Genomic DNA, 15,338 nt, shown 5'->3' with positions numbered 1-15,338 from the left:
TTGAAGTAAAATGCGGGGAGGACGCTACCTTCTGGGCTCATCAGCCAGAACTTACATTATTCAACAAAAATGCGGAAGAGACCTGCAGAAGGGGAAGATGTAAATGTTATGCAGAACGCAAAATTAAAAATAAAATGTGTGGAAAATGAAATAGCTGTTATAAGGTGTGAAATAACTAAAAAACTATCAGTCAGTTCACAGCATTGGATAGTATGAATTCAAATTGTCTGTGAATATAGTGTTTCCCTCTAGCCATGGTTTGTGTATCATTCCAACTATATAAATATATATTGCGTTTATATATATTTCCCGTGCGGGGTCGGTATGGCCAGATATGTTCCAACGAACATCCCCGTGGAAGACGAATGGAAACGCGTTCGATGCCGACTTGGCAAAATGGGAATTTCACTGGTATAAGAGAGTTAATTAGTGGCAGCAAACTCACTTCCCGCCGATCCTTGGGAGAAATGCGAGGGAAAAAAAAGGGGGTGGCTCCCCTCAACCAGAGAGCCACTCAAAACGTTCTGATAAAAAACTTAAAGAAAGGGATTGTTGTTTGAGTTTATTATGGGAGAGTTCTGGAATCTGCTGCATTAACCACACACACACACAAAAGGGCAAATGTGAGTAAGATTTCGCCTTCACCGTCGCCGCGGCGGTGATCACCAACAGATCTAAAAGAATGGACTATCCGTGAAAGTTAAAAAGGAAAGCAGATCCGAAATCGGCATTTATTTGGGAATATATTTAGAATCAAATCCTTTAAAAGGTCCGCTCTCTTTAATCACGGGAAGATTCTCAGTCTCTTTTCATGTTGAATTTAGAAGTGGATATTTGTGACTCTTAACTATTGGACACTAATTGTGGGGGAAAAAATCCATTCGAATGTGCATTTTTAAAAATGTGCTTGGATTGTATTTGCTATCGGGTGAAGACTAGTTTCAGTCATTTTTTGGGGGGCTCTTTGTACTGACTGTCTTGTGGCTGCTGCCCTGAATTTCTGAATGGAATAAGGCACCGTCATTAATTTGCTAAGATTGCATCGAAAAGTATTGAATTCAATGACCGCGTTTCATTGTTACAGGTGAATGGTGCACTCAAGTGCCTTGATTTCAGCAAGATCTGAATCCGGTTGGAAAACGAAATGAATGACGGATAGAAGATTCTGGCGTCTCTGTCTCCCGGCGGCGAAAAAAGGGGAATTTTCCTTCCGCGTTGTATAGTCTGGAAGTTAAAACCCCGATTTAGGTAAGTAGTGTTTTACTTTTTGCCGATCAGAATAAGGATTCTAGGAAAGGAGCGTGTGGGATGTCACAATCCAGGTCGTCCTCTGGGTCAGAAGATGGACACTCGAAGCAGGTTAAATTTATAAAACGAAGTATGTAATACAAGCCTCCCCTTGTGGCAATGTGATTTATATTTCAGAGAATCAGAGAATGTAGGATGAGATCTTCATTCGCTGGGACTTTTATTACTTTGTACTTTAATGTGGGTTTGTGGGAATATTAGCGCAGGACTTGTGATTTTCTTGCATCGCAGTAAAGGGGAGACAATATTGTGGGTAGGACGGGGGGGATCGGGTGCTCCTCCCACCTCAAATGCATGCAACCTTTCTGGTTGATGGATGAACGTGTTGGATTTGGGGACGTGGTTGGCAAAGCAATGGCTTGCGTTGTCAATTGGATGACACGTCGCCTTTCATTCGTCCCCCTTAGGCTTCTCTCCACAGCGAGATCTGGCATCACTCCGGCTGACGGGGACCAACTGGGATCTCAGCGGCGCAGAGCCGGCGAAAAAACTGCGCAGAGAGAGAGAGAAAAAAAGGGGAGCTGGAAGCCAGGACTGGCGTCTGATCCAACTGTTTGCTGCTCGCAGTGAAGGGAAAACCGCTTTAGGATGCGGGAGGAAAGGTTGTAGACTCCAACTCGAGGAGCTGTCATGAGCCACCGGAAAGAAAGGTACACTTTCAGTAAGAATTGGAGATAGCAGTTTTGGGGTCCTTTCCCCCCCTCCTCCACCCCCTTACCCTCCCCCCTCCCTCTACAAAAGATTTTCTGCGCAGATTTCGAATTGATCCCCTTTTTGTGCCAAAAAACGAGAATTCGAACCTCCCAAAAACCAGGTGGAGATGGCGACCCTCATAAAAAACAAGCTTTCCAATGTTGCCACTTCGGTCTCGAACAAATCTCAGGCGAAAGTTAGCGGCGTGTTCGCCAGGATGGGCTTTCAGGCGGCGACCGACGAGGAAGCGGTGGGTTTTGCACAGTGCGATGACTTGGACTACGAGCACCGGCAGGGGCTGCAGATGGACATCCTCAAGACCGAGGAGGTGGCCGGCGAGGCACAGCCGGCCACCGAGGGCGACAGTCACTACCAGCGGGACGGCACCGGGCTGCCTCCCTCCACCTCCAAAGACGGGGAGCCGTGCGTCGAGTTAGCGGCTCAGGGGAAGCCGAAAATCACCGCCTGGGAGGCGGGCTGGAATGTGACTAACGCCATCCAGGTAAAGCAAACCTCTTTCACCCATTACATTCAACATCTAAATCCACCTCCCAGTCACTCTGGTAGCGAGCAGCTACTTTGAATTCATAATTGATAATGGGCTAAAGACAAAGTTAGTGCGGATATAGAATGCAGCTAATTTCTTTACTGTTTATCCGGAGGAACGTGAACCATTTGTCATTTTAATTGAAAATAGCCTATAACTGGAACAGAGTCTAAATTTAGCTTTATAAAACGATGCATTTTATTACACCCAGTGGCGAACAAGCATAACATTGAAACGAAATGCAGAATGTCGTGAAAAATGTGTATTTAATCAACCATTGGGGATAAATCCCCAATTAAACAACGGATGACCCCTTGTATAATGTGAATTATTGGCTGTAGATATAACGCCCTGCCTATAAATGTCTGCTCACATATACATCTGAACCGCAATATCCGCTCTGCTAATACTTTCTGATGTGTTCTTTAAAAAAAAAACTTGACCAGTGTGCCCACCTTGCCTTGTACCTGTCTTCCAGGGTATGTTCGTCCTGGGTTTGCCCTATGCCATCCTGCACGGAGGGTATCTCGGACTCTTTTTAATCATTTTCGCTGCTGTGGTCTGTTGCTACACGGGGAAGATTCTGATCGCTTGTCTGTACGATGAAAACGAAGACGGCGAGCTGGTGAGAGTAAGGGACTCCTATGTAGACATTGCCAATGCCTGCTGCGCCCCCCGCTTTCCCAAGCTGGGCGGCCGGGTCGTGAATGTAGCCCAGATCATTGAGTTGATAATGACCTGCGTTTTGTATGTGGTGGTAAGCGGCAACCTGATGTATAACAGTTTCCCGAATCTGCCCATCTCTCAAAAGTCGTGGTCTATTGTGGCCACCGCGGTGTTATTACCTTGCGCGTTCCTGAAAAATCTCAAAGCAGTGTCCAAGTTTAGCTTGCTCTGCACTCTGGCTCATTTCGTAATCAACGTCCTAGTGATCGCCTACTGTCTGTCTCGAGCCCGGGACTGGGCCTGGGACAAAGTCAAATTCTACATTGATGTCAAAAAATTCCCAATTTCCATCGGCATTATCGTTTTTAGCTACACCTCACAGATTTTCCTGCCATCGTTGGAGGGCAACATGAAAAGCCCCAAAGAATTCCACAGCATGATGAACTGGACTCATATAGCGGCCTGTATACTGAAGGGACTGTTTGCCTTGGTAGCTTACCTGACCTGGGCGGATGAGACAAAAGAGGTTATCACAGATAACCTCCCCTCTACTATCAGGGCAGTGGTCAACGTTTTCCTAGTGGCCAAAGCCTTGCTCTCCTATCCCCTGCCATTCTTCGCAGCTGTAGAAGTCTTAGAGAAGTCCCTTTTCCAAGAGGGGAGGATTGCAATGTTTACTAATTGCTATGGGATAGATGGTAAACTCAAATCATGGGGCTTATTGTTAAGGTGTGTTCTTGTGGTCCTGACTCTATTGATGGCCATGTATATCCCCCACTTCGCTCTGTTAATGGGCCTGACTGGGAGCCTCACGGGTGCCGGCCTCTGTTTTCTGCTCCCAAGTCTCTTCCACCTCAAACTCTTGTGGCGAAAACTGCAGTGGCATCATGTCTTTTTCGATGTCTCCATATTTGTCATAGGTTCTATATGCAGCGTCTCCGGGTTCATCCACTCGCTAGAGGGACTAATTGAGGCTTTCGATACCAACACAAGCGACTGAGGGGCATGCTTCTCATTTCTCTCTAGATCCCACCAAAACATTTCAGATAGGCGCCCATTTTAATTTTGCGCACGACTCAAATTGTCACCTAAAATGGTCAAGTGCAGAAACAATCCCATTAGGGTAAAGAGTCTACAATTAAATTCTTACCGCATTGCGGCAACCCGTGCAACTCCAATTCAACATGATACGATTGAGGATGACAGGGCCAGACTTAAAATAAAACACACCTTGCTGTCCTTCCAGAGTACTTCAAACATGCAGTCCTGGCAAGGTTGTGCTATAATTAACTGGCTTCCCAACCTTATAGGGTTTCGACATTGAGTCTCTAGACTGGAAGAGTTTTAAAATCCATGATTATTATATGGAGAGAAATCTATGTGCTATCTAAGCGATTATTTCATGAACATGTGGAAATGTTTTAAACCGTATGTGTGGTGTGGTTATACATGGCGGAATGTATAATGCGAAGTTTATCTTGAAGTATACATTGTGTAATATAAATATATATATACATATATGGCATAATAAATGAGAGTATATAATACATTTTGGTGGTGTTATTTGTAGCAATTAAAAGTCTTTTTAATTTATGGACAATTAATTATTGTGCAAAACGGCAAAAAAAATCAAAAAATGCCACATTTGATTAATTTCTCTAACACGTTTAAAGAATAATGGTGTTTGCGTTCTATATGTTGACAGTGGACCCCGTGGTACAAGCCTCACGCTATTTGCATATGAATGCAATATTACATCCATCCAATTCAAAACACTTACACACCGTCTAATCCGACCATTGTTTTCAGACTTTATTGTTTTTTGGGGGGAAGAGTGAACTCCAGAAGTCGATGTATTTTATTTTGAGGCGTTTGAGTGGGTGGATGAGGAAATCGTGGCAACTAAGGCTACGTATATGTAAAATTAATCGATGAAATGAGAATTAGTAGTTAGAATTAGATGCATGCTGTTGGTCCACAGAATTAAATGTTCGCCCTCTTCGCCCTCACAACGGTCATTTTATTCTGATATTATGCAACTCATGGCGTTTGATTTCACAACGAATTCTAAGTTCCACAATGAGAGCGAGATCTACATGTTTGATTTTCGGTGGTGCGGTATTGTTGAATTAAAACAGGAGGTAGTGGGATGATCTAAAGTACCAAAGTTATTTTTTGATCTAATAACGCGAATTGTTGAATACAGATTCTTAATTTATATTACATTAAATACTATATGTGTGTGTGTGTGTACATGATTGGCATCCCACCATCAAATTTAGCGAATGTGCCAGACTTGCTCCTATATATATTGTATATCGAGTGGTTATTTCAAGGACAATCAGTACAGTTATCGGAAAAGAGAGATAGCATGGAAAACGGGATTTTACCGAATGGGTACTCGAAGGATCTGATTTACAAATTAGCGGTACAATAAATGTATCATATAGCTATTTCCAACCAATCACGCGCATATTTTATAGGCGTTTAATATTTCCACCTTTATTTTGGCTGGAGATTTTAACGCGTGACCTTGATTTGAATTTAAGATAGCCGGGTTATTGGGTTCTGTATTGGTAGATAAAAGATAAAGCCACCTGGGAATAAAGAAGCTCGCAGGAAATTGGTCGCTGCTGGTTGGAAGATAAGCCAGTTTAGCCTTCTCTCTTACAACGCTCAGCATTCTCCCAAAAGGTTTCGTGGTCAGAAAGACCTGATAACCTCTTGTCCGACTCTGATGAACTCACGCGATTGAGGTTTAAATTGCAAATAAGTGAGCGCCACATTTCTTAAATCAACTTATTTATGACAGGTTTCGGAAAATATTTAAGCATTTCAGTCACAGGCTTGTTACAGGCAGCTTAATTCCGCTCTGATACATGTTGTTTTTAAGCAAACAAGTGATAAGTCACCCTACGTACGGGTAACAATCGCCTATCATTTCACCCCCTCATCGGGTGAGACTGGTTTGAGCTAAATTGCACCGACTCGAAGGGCCGAATGCCCGCCTCCTGCTTTGGATCAATTCTATGATTCAATCGTATCTCATCAAATAAGGGGGCACAGTTCACTACAACCTGCAACGTTCAAGGTCACCGTGCGGGCAGAAATATTTAAGTATAAAAACTGCTTTAGATTATTTAGTACGACTTTCGTTTCTCAATGTGGTGATTTTCTAATATTGCTAATATTTTCGAATCGTTAAGCAGGACAATTTGAAGATTGCAATTCAGTATTATCTAAACTGGAATTAGCCTCGCAATTCCATTCAAACAATCTACTAGTATTTATCAGTCAGAAAATAAAGCTTCTGTGAGAAATAAAGTAACTCGATGGTTTTAAAAGGTTATAGGCAACGTATTTGTGTACTGACTAAACAAGCCGGCAATATTTCAGACATAGAGTACTGCACAACCTTGTTCTAAGCAGGTACAGTTGGTCTGTTAAACGCTTCCCTATTTGGTAAACCCATTTTAAGTTGACTGCTAAAATAAGTAATCGCACCTTAATTTTATTTGACACCTACCATTTAATCTTGTCACTGATAAATACCATTCGAGTTTTCATACCAAACATACCGCATTTGTTCTCGGATTCTTGGCGAACCGTAACTATTTTCCAGACACCTCTTGGAAACAATCTTCTCGCTCTCTCTTGAGTTTGAGGCCCTGATAGAGAACGCTTAATTTACATTAAATACAACTTTGGACAGACCCCGTTTTTGTTTAGACAGGATTGAAAAGACTTTCACCTTGGTTAAAAGGGAACCCGTGGTGGAATTTGAATTTATCATTGGAATACAACGCGGATGCAGTGCGACATTTGGACTTGCCTCTATGTAAGAAATCAAACACCCCACTGTACAGCACATTGCTACATAAACCAATACCAAATCATCAAATTCTTAAATTGAACGCAGGGCAGAGAACTGAATTCGAACCATTCATTCTCGTGCGCTATGTTAACGGGGAAAATCGTGAGCTGTTCGTTGAATTTCTTTTGTCCGCAATCGAAGAAGGGAGAGAACTGGCCAAGCGTTTTGTGTTAAAATCACAGACATGGGAGGGGGAGGGGGAAGGGGGTTCAGAAGGTATTTGTTTTTGCCCTCCAGTGCTTTGAGGGAATTGTCAGTTTTGATCTGTAAGTGCGAATTGTAATGCATGCCAACATCATGTCTCCACTTTGTCGGAATGCATTCCCTGCACGCCAGGAATGGGGGATGGGGGGAGGGGGGTGGAGGGAGAGGGGGAAGGGGGTGTCCCTGCAATGCGGTAAAACGGGAAAACAAGCAGAGCGCTCCCAAACGGCCATTTGTTCAACTGCACCTTCTTCATCATCATGTTTTCCAGAGGGAGTGGTTGGAGGAATGCAAAGTGAGCAGCAGCCCGAACAACACGTCTGCCTGTAATGTCAAAGGAATGTTTACACTCAGCAGAGTACATTTTCCTGAGCCCTGGTCACGCGTCCTTCTGTTTCTGATGCTGATTGACCTGTTGTGCCTTCTCAACAGTTCGCTTTTATTTCAGGAGTCCGGAATTCATTCCTGCAGCAGAATGTCTCGTTTTGGAGTGGCGGCCGCGTAAACACAGAGGCAGACACTGCAGGAATGTGGGCTGAGATTTGCTCGCAATGGGTCATCGTTACTCTCCTGTCAGCCTGAGGACTGAGAGTTTGTCAAGGGTAAATTCAGCACAACAACCAGTTAGAAATTAATCGCCTACTGTAGCAACCCATTTGTGAGAAAATATGGTAGACACCAGGGCACTTAGAAAGATACATTTTCAAAGACAATGAGTTAAGCAATAATAAAAAAATAATGGTACCAACTTCAACTGTCAAAAAGACTGAAAAAAACAAACGCAAATTGCAATCGATTTCTTTGCAAATGAAACATTGCTGAATAAAATTGCATTTATATATTTTTCATATCAAAATGTTCCAAAGCTCTCCACACAATGAATTCCTTACACAGTGCAGTAACTACTGTTTCACCTATTTTAATAAAACATGTTCGACTCTAAAATCTGAACTCTTAAATTTGCCTATTCCTCGCAATTAAGTATTAATACGCATTTTGAATTTGCCTGTTGTTGTCGAGCAGGATAAATATTTCACCAGTAAAGTGGAAGTGCCCTGGTTAATAAAGACGAGAATAGGCAATAAGGGATACGAATGAAGGCCACTGAATATTGCTAGTTGTCAGCAAGTGCCTTCAAAGCCAGTAATTAAAAGAAATATCTTTATAATCATGCTGCCACTGCCAGCTAATTCGCAGGATGAGTCAGTGTGGCCATTTTTGCTATCTTAATTCATCCATACAGAATCGCCATATTTTACTCCCATTATGCACCCCAAGTACTTCTGAAATGATTCCATGACTTTTACATCCACTGCTGGGAATTAATCCGTTTATCACTCTGTGTCCAGGCAAATGTTCAAATACAATACCAAAAATTGCCTTTCACATCGATGGGACCTACAGTTTATTGTGTTACACTCAAAATTTCCTTTTAAGAAATTATACCAGATATACCTTTTCTATCTACAAGACCTCCTCTCAGACACTTAGTTTCCAGGGTGAAATATACAATTTTGGCAGTCTCTCCTCAAGCACTGCGGGCTAATCTTTTTGGATCTTCTCCACACAGTCAATCACTTGAATATCTTTCTACGCTCAGTGACCAGTGCTGGATGCAGAGCACAAGGTGCAGTTTGGTCAGGTATGGTCTATGCAATTTGAATGTCATTCCCTTTGACTGTTTGACTGTGGGGTCCACCATCTGAAAGCAACTGTAACAACATCACCTAAGTGAGGTTGTAGTAGCAAATGTTTAAATCAATGAATGCCAAAATGAATTAAAGTTTATCTTTTCATCAGGAACTCCATAAAGAGAATTGATTAGAGTTTGCAAGAATATAGAACATCAAGCGATTTCCTTAAAAAGTAAGTCCTGAATGCCTTTCAAAACCAAGTTGCAAGGCACATCTGCACCTGATCTGTTAAAAACAATGCAATAAATACCATTGACAGCTTTTTCTTTTTCTTTTTCCTTTACACCGACTGGCCTTTTCCTCTTTGACTTTACTGTTTCAGTCATGATAGACCCATAAGTACCAGCCTGACACAGGTGGTAGCTCTCTTGCCTACAAGTTGGAGGTTTATGACATTAAGCTCCAGTTGATGGAGCTTTGAACTGTTAGGGATAATGCCCTTTCAATGACATTCTAAATTCAATCTCCGGTGTTTTGGGGATTCAATTGTATGTAACATTATCAAGAGCGAAGTCCATTGGTTATTAATTTCAGTGTTGTGTTTGGGGCTTTAATGTGTGCAAAACAGTTATTGTCTTCACTGGGTAACCGCACAAAGTCATAGAATCCTACAGTGCAGAAGGAGGCCATTCGGCCCATTGAGTCTGTACCGATCACAATTCCACCCAATCCCTATTCCCCATAACCTCATGCACTTACCCCAGCTAGTTCCCCTGACACTAAGGGGCAATTTAGCATGGCCAATCCACCTAACCCACACATCTTTGGTCTGTGGGAGGAAACCGGGGCACCCGGAGGAAACCCATGCAGACACAGGGAGAATGAGCAAACTCCACACAGACAGTGACCCAAGCCGGGAATCGAACACAGGTCCCTGGTGCTGTGAGACAGCAGTGCGAACCACTGTGCCACTGTGCCACCCCAAAGTCAGTCACCATATCCAAAATACTTGAGGACATTCCTGGGAGACATTATAAGGTGTCCTCTCAATGAGTTTTCTACTCTTGTCGATGGTTTTTAGAAACAAAATATAATAATGGCAGGGTGATGGAATGCATTGAAGCACTAAAATGCAGTGGGAGGATTTGGTTTTCATTTCCCATTCCACCGAATGCGCGATCTGAGTTCTGTTGGACAGGGTTCCTCCCTGCGGGAGGAGAGAAAATGACACAATGGTCATTGAGACATATCTGTACAACTGTTTGCAATGAGGGTTTAGCAACCTTCCTACCTGCCTATTTTCTTTTTGTCTGGGTATGAAATTCAGGTTGAAAAGTACATATGTTCAATGAACTATTTCATGAAAAAAACATTAGAAACATATTTTTACATTGAGCTTCATATTAAGCTATATTAGAACTGAACCTAATAATGTTAAAAAGTAAAGAACATTAATATACATTTCATTCAGTTATTTTTTCAAAGTTCAGGAAATAAAGCCACATTTTACTTTTCATATCAACATTTGGCACAGTTTATATATGTCTAGATTTGACAATGCGCATTTACATTAGCACAGATGCAGCCATCACACAATTCCTCTCATCTTGCGCTCCTCTTAGGCAGACAGTGTCAGCTCATTGCCATATGTATTAAAGGCCTTCAGTTCAAGAACAGCCAGTGAATGGGTATGAGTCAGTGAGGGCAGAAACCAGGAAACTGCAATGGGATTTAATGGAAGGTCGCAGCTTCATGGGGAAATGGCGGCAAACACAGTACTGGAGAGAGATTCTATGAAAAAGATTTGAACAATAAGGAATATGTACATAGAAGGCCAGTAGTGCTTGGCCCAGGGAAAGATCTGATCTTGTAACAGTTAGGGCACAAGTTATGGGAGGTGTTAATATCACCTCCACAATCTCCAGATCAACAATGCATGGTAGGAAAAACTACCGAGAATAGGAAAGATAAGTGTCTCACCCACCCCAGTAAAGATCATGCAATTTGTACCTGGTACATTTTCATCTTGACACAGCCAATGTTTCACATTGGAATTGCTTGTCTGGACATGTTTGCACCCTAAGCTACTGTTTCACCACTCTCTTTGAATCCTACCTGAATAATACACAGTTGCAAGCACACCTCATGCATCCCATTTGGACTCCAAATGGAATGAATCTTCTAACTGGCACAGTTACTAATTTAGGCCTATGAATGCTGTCCCTTTCTTTTATAAAACTTTGATAAGCTGAGTGAACTGTTGTGTGTTACAATGAAAATAAAGTGTGCTGTGAAAAACTCAGCCAGTCTGGCAGCATCTGCGGAGAGAGAACCGAGTCTAATATGACTCTTTTTTGGACATTCTGATGAGTTTTCCTGGCACTTTCTGTTTTTATTTCCGATCTCCAGCACCTGTAATTCTTTGATTTTATTGTTATGTTTTATATTTTTTCCCAGGAGAAGATGGTCCATTATGTTAAAGAAAGATCATGAGAGGATTGGTGGAAAGAGTGGAAATATACCCGGTATTGCTGAAGAAAGAGACATGGGCTAGGATTCTCTCAAAAATACTCTAAGTGTCGAATTCGCGTGAAAACTGGAGTAAATCGCGTTGGTTTTTTTAGCGGAGCTTTCAAAATGAATCTCTCACATTCAGTGCATTGCAGAGTGCACTAGAGTGAATCACGCAGAAAATCCAGCAGCGAGGCCTATTTCCACTGAAGAGGCTGATATCAGCGCACTGAGCGGGCCACTGCGCATGTCCACTTCCTTGGGAGATCGCTAAACAAGCCCTCCCAGCAATGAAATCGCTGGCCTCAACTCCCCCCATAGACATTGCTAGCTTCATCACTGGCCTCTCACTCCCCCCACAGACATCGCTGGCCTGATTCCTGGCCTCTCAACCGAACCCCCCCCCCCCCCCCTCCCCACCCCTCCCCTGGCTCACAGACATCGCTGGCCTCTCACCAACCCTCCCGCCATGGACATTGCTGGCCTCCCCATCCCCCAGTGACCCAGACCCGGACATCACTGGCCTCCCATCCCCCAGTGACCTGGACATCACTGGTCTCCCATTAACCAGTGACCTGGACTCGGACATCACTGGCCATCCCCACCCACTCCTGGACACAGTATATTGTTGACTTAACCCAATTAGCACCTTTGCAGATGGCTCACCCTCTATTGAAAGCAGGTTGCCTGTACATTTCTCACAAGGAATTTTAACTAACGGGCCCATCACTGGCACAAATTGACTGCACCTGGACTCCCCTAACAGGCCAGAGCTGTATATAAGCTGCAATGATGGACACACAGCCAATCACGCCAGAAAGATGGTCCCAAAGAAATCTGCCCCGAGATTCACAGAAAATGAGCAGGCCTGTCTGCTGGATGTGGTGGAGGAGAGGCGCTGATCCCCACTCAGGGACAACGCATTGTGGGAGGTGGTTGCATCCGCAGTTAATGCCAGGACTCTGACACCTCAGTCCGCAGAGCAGTGCCACAAGAAACTGAACGACCTTCTTTCGGCAGCAAGAGTGTGTTGGCATCCCATTCTGAAACCTGCACATACATGTGCTGGATTAACAATGTCAATACATCCCCAGACACCTCTCAAGTCATCCAACAACTGCACCCCCCGCAAGCTCTGGAGCCTCTCAGCATTAGCCCTCTGAGACTGGGCTAAGTTGGCGAGAGTCCCAGCCATGGCCACCACTGTCTCTAACATGCCCCCGACACCAGTAGCCATGGACCGATGTGTCTCCTGGATGCTGGTGACAGTCTGGGCTGTGGCCCACTGTATCTCCACCATGGCCTGATGTGTCCCCCATGTGGTCAACTCCCTGACCCAGATTTGCGGCTGCAGATGCCACACTTGCAGTGTTGGCCTAGTTCACATGCTGTGCTGGCATCACCTCCTGCAACAGCACCCTGTTTGACTCCTCTAAATAGCCTTGCAGTCATAGCATGGTTGCCTCTGCCTCGGTCTTGGGCCTCTGCACAGCCATGACCTCAGCGGGTAGCACTTGTCCTCCATGAGCCATCCCAGCAACCTGGGCTGGTCTTCAAAGAGCCCAGGGATGTCCGACTGTCTCAGAACAAAGCTGTCGTAGACAGTCCCTGAGTGGCATGCACAGACCTGCATGATGTTCATCCTGTGGTCACAAATGATTTGCACATTAAGGGAGTGGAACCCCTTTCTGCTAATAAATGGTTGTCTCTCACCTTGCGGGGACCGCAGGGCGATGTATGTCCTATCCACTGCGCCCTGGACATGGGGCATCGCGGCAATGGTGGCACAGCCTGCAGCTTGGGCCTCCTGCTGAGCCTGTCTGATATCAAAATTGATGTATTGGCCTGCCCGGATGAACAAGACATCTGTCACCTGGCGCACACATCTGTGGAGGGAAGCTTGAGAGATTCTGCACAGGCTCCCGCTGGGTGTTTAAAATGACTCTGTTGCGTAGAAGTTAAAGGCTGCCGTCACTTTAACTTCGACTGGCAGTGGGTGTCTGTCCCTCCCCTCAGGTGCCAGGTGTGCGAGCACCTCACACAGGTGCCGGACTGTGTCCTTGGATAGGTGGAGCCGGCGGCGACGACACATTACCTCTGACAGCCCCTCAAAAGATATTCTGGTCCAGTACATTCTGGCTGTCCTCATCCTCCTTCTCCTGGCCACCCTTTCAGGAGACTGGTCTTCCACCTCTTGGACATCAGCAGCAGCCCCCTACCATCCTCCTTCCTGAAGGCTTGCCACTGGCTGCTCCTGGAGCGGCCTCCCTAAACCCTCCACATCCTGAGCCGCCTCCTCCTCCTCAGCCGCCACCATGAGAGCAAGCTCTAAATCAATCAGTCCCAGATCCATTCTGCACGGCGGGGGTTAGAGAGAGAAAGATTGATAGATACATGTCATAACTTGCATCTACCCCAGCAAACCCCCCCCTCCGCCCCCCCCCCCCCCCCCACACACACACACACACACTCACCACCTTCCCCCCTCCCACAGTCCCTCACTGGGACCAGTAGCCCCACTTGCGGATGCTGGCAACACAATCTGGGGTGCATGCGTCACCTGATTAGGTTGCATGTCATTGGCATCGTGAATGTGACAGGCAGGGAGGGCATGCAGGTTGGTGTGTGGGCATGGCCATTGCGCACCCTTGAGCCAGTGCAATACAGCATTCCCTTCCAGGCATGTGTTGCAAGTCAGTGACATGGGGCAGGGACAGACTGCTAATTATCACAAAATGGGTTCCCATTCACTGAAGAGTGCATGCATTATGAGTGTCTATGTTAACCAGAGCACCCCTGCTTGGAGCACCAGCTGCCGGATATGATGAGCCCTCAAGCAGCACATGGTGCATTCCCCCCTCCACTAAAACCCCAGCACTCAGTCCAGTCCCTCACCACACCCCACAGAGAGAACAAAGGAACAGCCCAGTGGCTGCAGACAGCTGCCTGACCAGCACTCAGTAAAGGACTCCACCCACTCCACAGAGACTACAAGGAACTTCCCCGAGCCTGGGGACAGCCCTTCCAGCTCTGCAGGAACATTCCCACAGCAAGCAGAAAGTTTCCAGACCCTGCCTCCACTCTCCCCTGCACTCTGGGGGCTGTAGCCCCACAAGACTTACCTCCTTACTCTTGTTCAATGCTGCCACGCCAGCTCCGACTTTTATACAGCAGCTGTAAACTCCGCCAGTGTGATGTCACGCCAGAGTGGGGGGAGATGCTAGCGGGGCGGAGATTCTAGTCGCAGACCCGCTAATTATATTTAAAGATATGTAAACGCAACGCTGACCTCCTTTACACTCATTTCAGCAAAAAACTTAGTCTGGGAGATGCGCTCGGGGCCGGATGCCCAGCGCGAATCCCACGAATCGGCTGGCACTCGAATCTTCCGGCCCACTGCGCTAAAAAATGAGTGCAGCGGGATGAGAGAATCACCTCCCCTGCTGTCAAAGTTTTTGTTTTATACTCACCAGGACAGATTCGCAAATCTCAAAGGGGAAAACAATTCATACTACATGAGAAGAGGGTAGGAATTGGTTGGCAAGTGGACTCTCATTGATAAAGGCATTGCCATGGAGAATGCACCAAGGAACAGTTAATATCCAGGTTTATGCAGGGCAATCTTTCCCCCCCCTCTCTCAGAGAGGTGTTCAGCCTAATGGAGAATGTAGAAGCCAAAGTTGTAGGAAATAGAATTAATAGTCAGCAGGTGGCACAACCAGGATGAATTAATTGCATTTATTAAGTCTTTTGTATTATGCAGTCACGATAAGCAAACAGGTAAGGCAACAATATTATTGCAGCATCAGGTATGAAGGGGTAGTTATTAATCAGAAATCTCATAAAAATTCTTATTATTCTGTAGTCTCATTAGATGAAAGACATTCGGATGTGGCTGATG

The 15,338-nt window shown here is 45.0% G+C and overlaps 1 protein-coding gene across 1 annotated transcript; it reads left to right on the top strand.

The window, feature by feature from the left end:
* The first annotated feature begins 2,128 nt into the window (after positions 1-2,128).
* slc32a1 (solute carrier family 32 member 1) lies at positions 2,129-4,350 on the top strand. The gene is made up of 2 exons (XM_078236148.1): positions 2,129-2,503; positions 3,027-4,350. Exons 1-2 carry the CDS (start codon positions 2,129-2,131, stop codon positions 4,212-4,214), a joined length of 1,563 nt encoding a protein of 520 aa, XP_078092274.1. The 3' UTR covers positions 4,215-4,350.
* The last annotated feature ends 10,988 nt before the right edge of the window (positions 4,351-15,338 follow it).

Source organism: Mustelus asterias, chromosome 20 (assembly GCF_964213995.1).
Source record: "Mustelus asterias chromosome 20, sMusAst1.hap1.1, whole genome shotgun sequence".
Lineage (NCBI taxonomy): Eukaryota > Metazoa > Chordata > Chondrichthyes > Carcharhiniformes > Triakidae > Mustelus > Mustelus asterias.
Note: the sequence above shows the minus strand (reverse complement) of the source record. Positions and strands in the feature narration are given on the sequence as shown.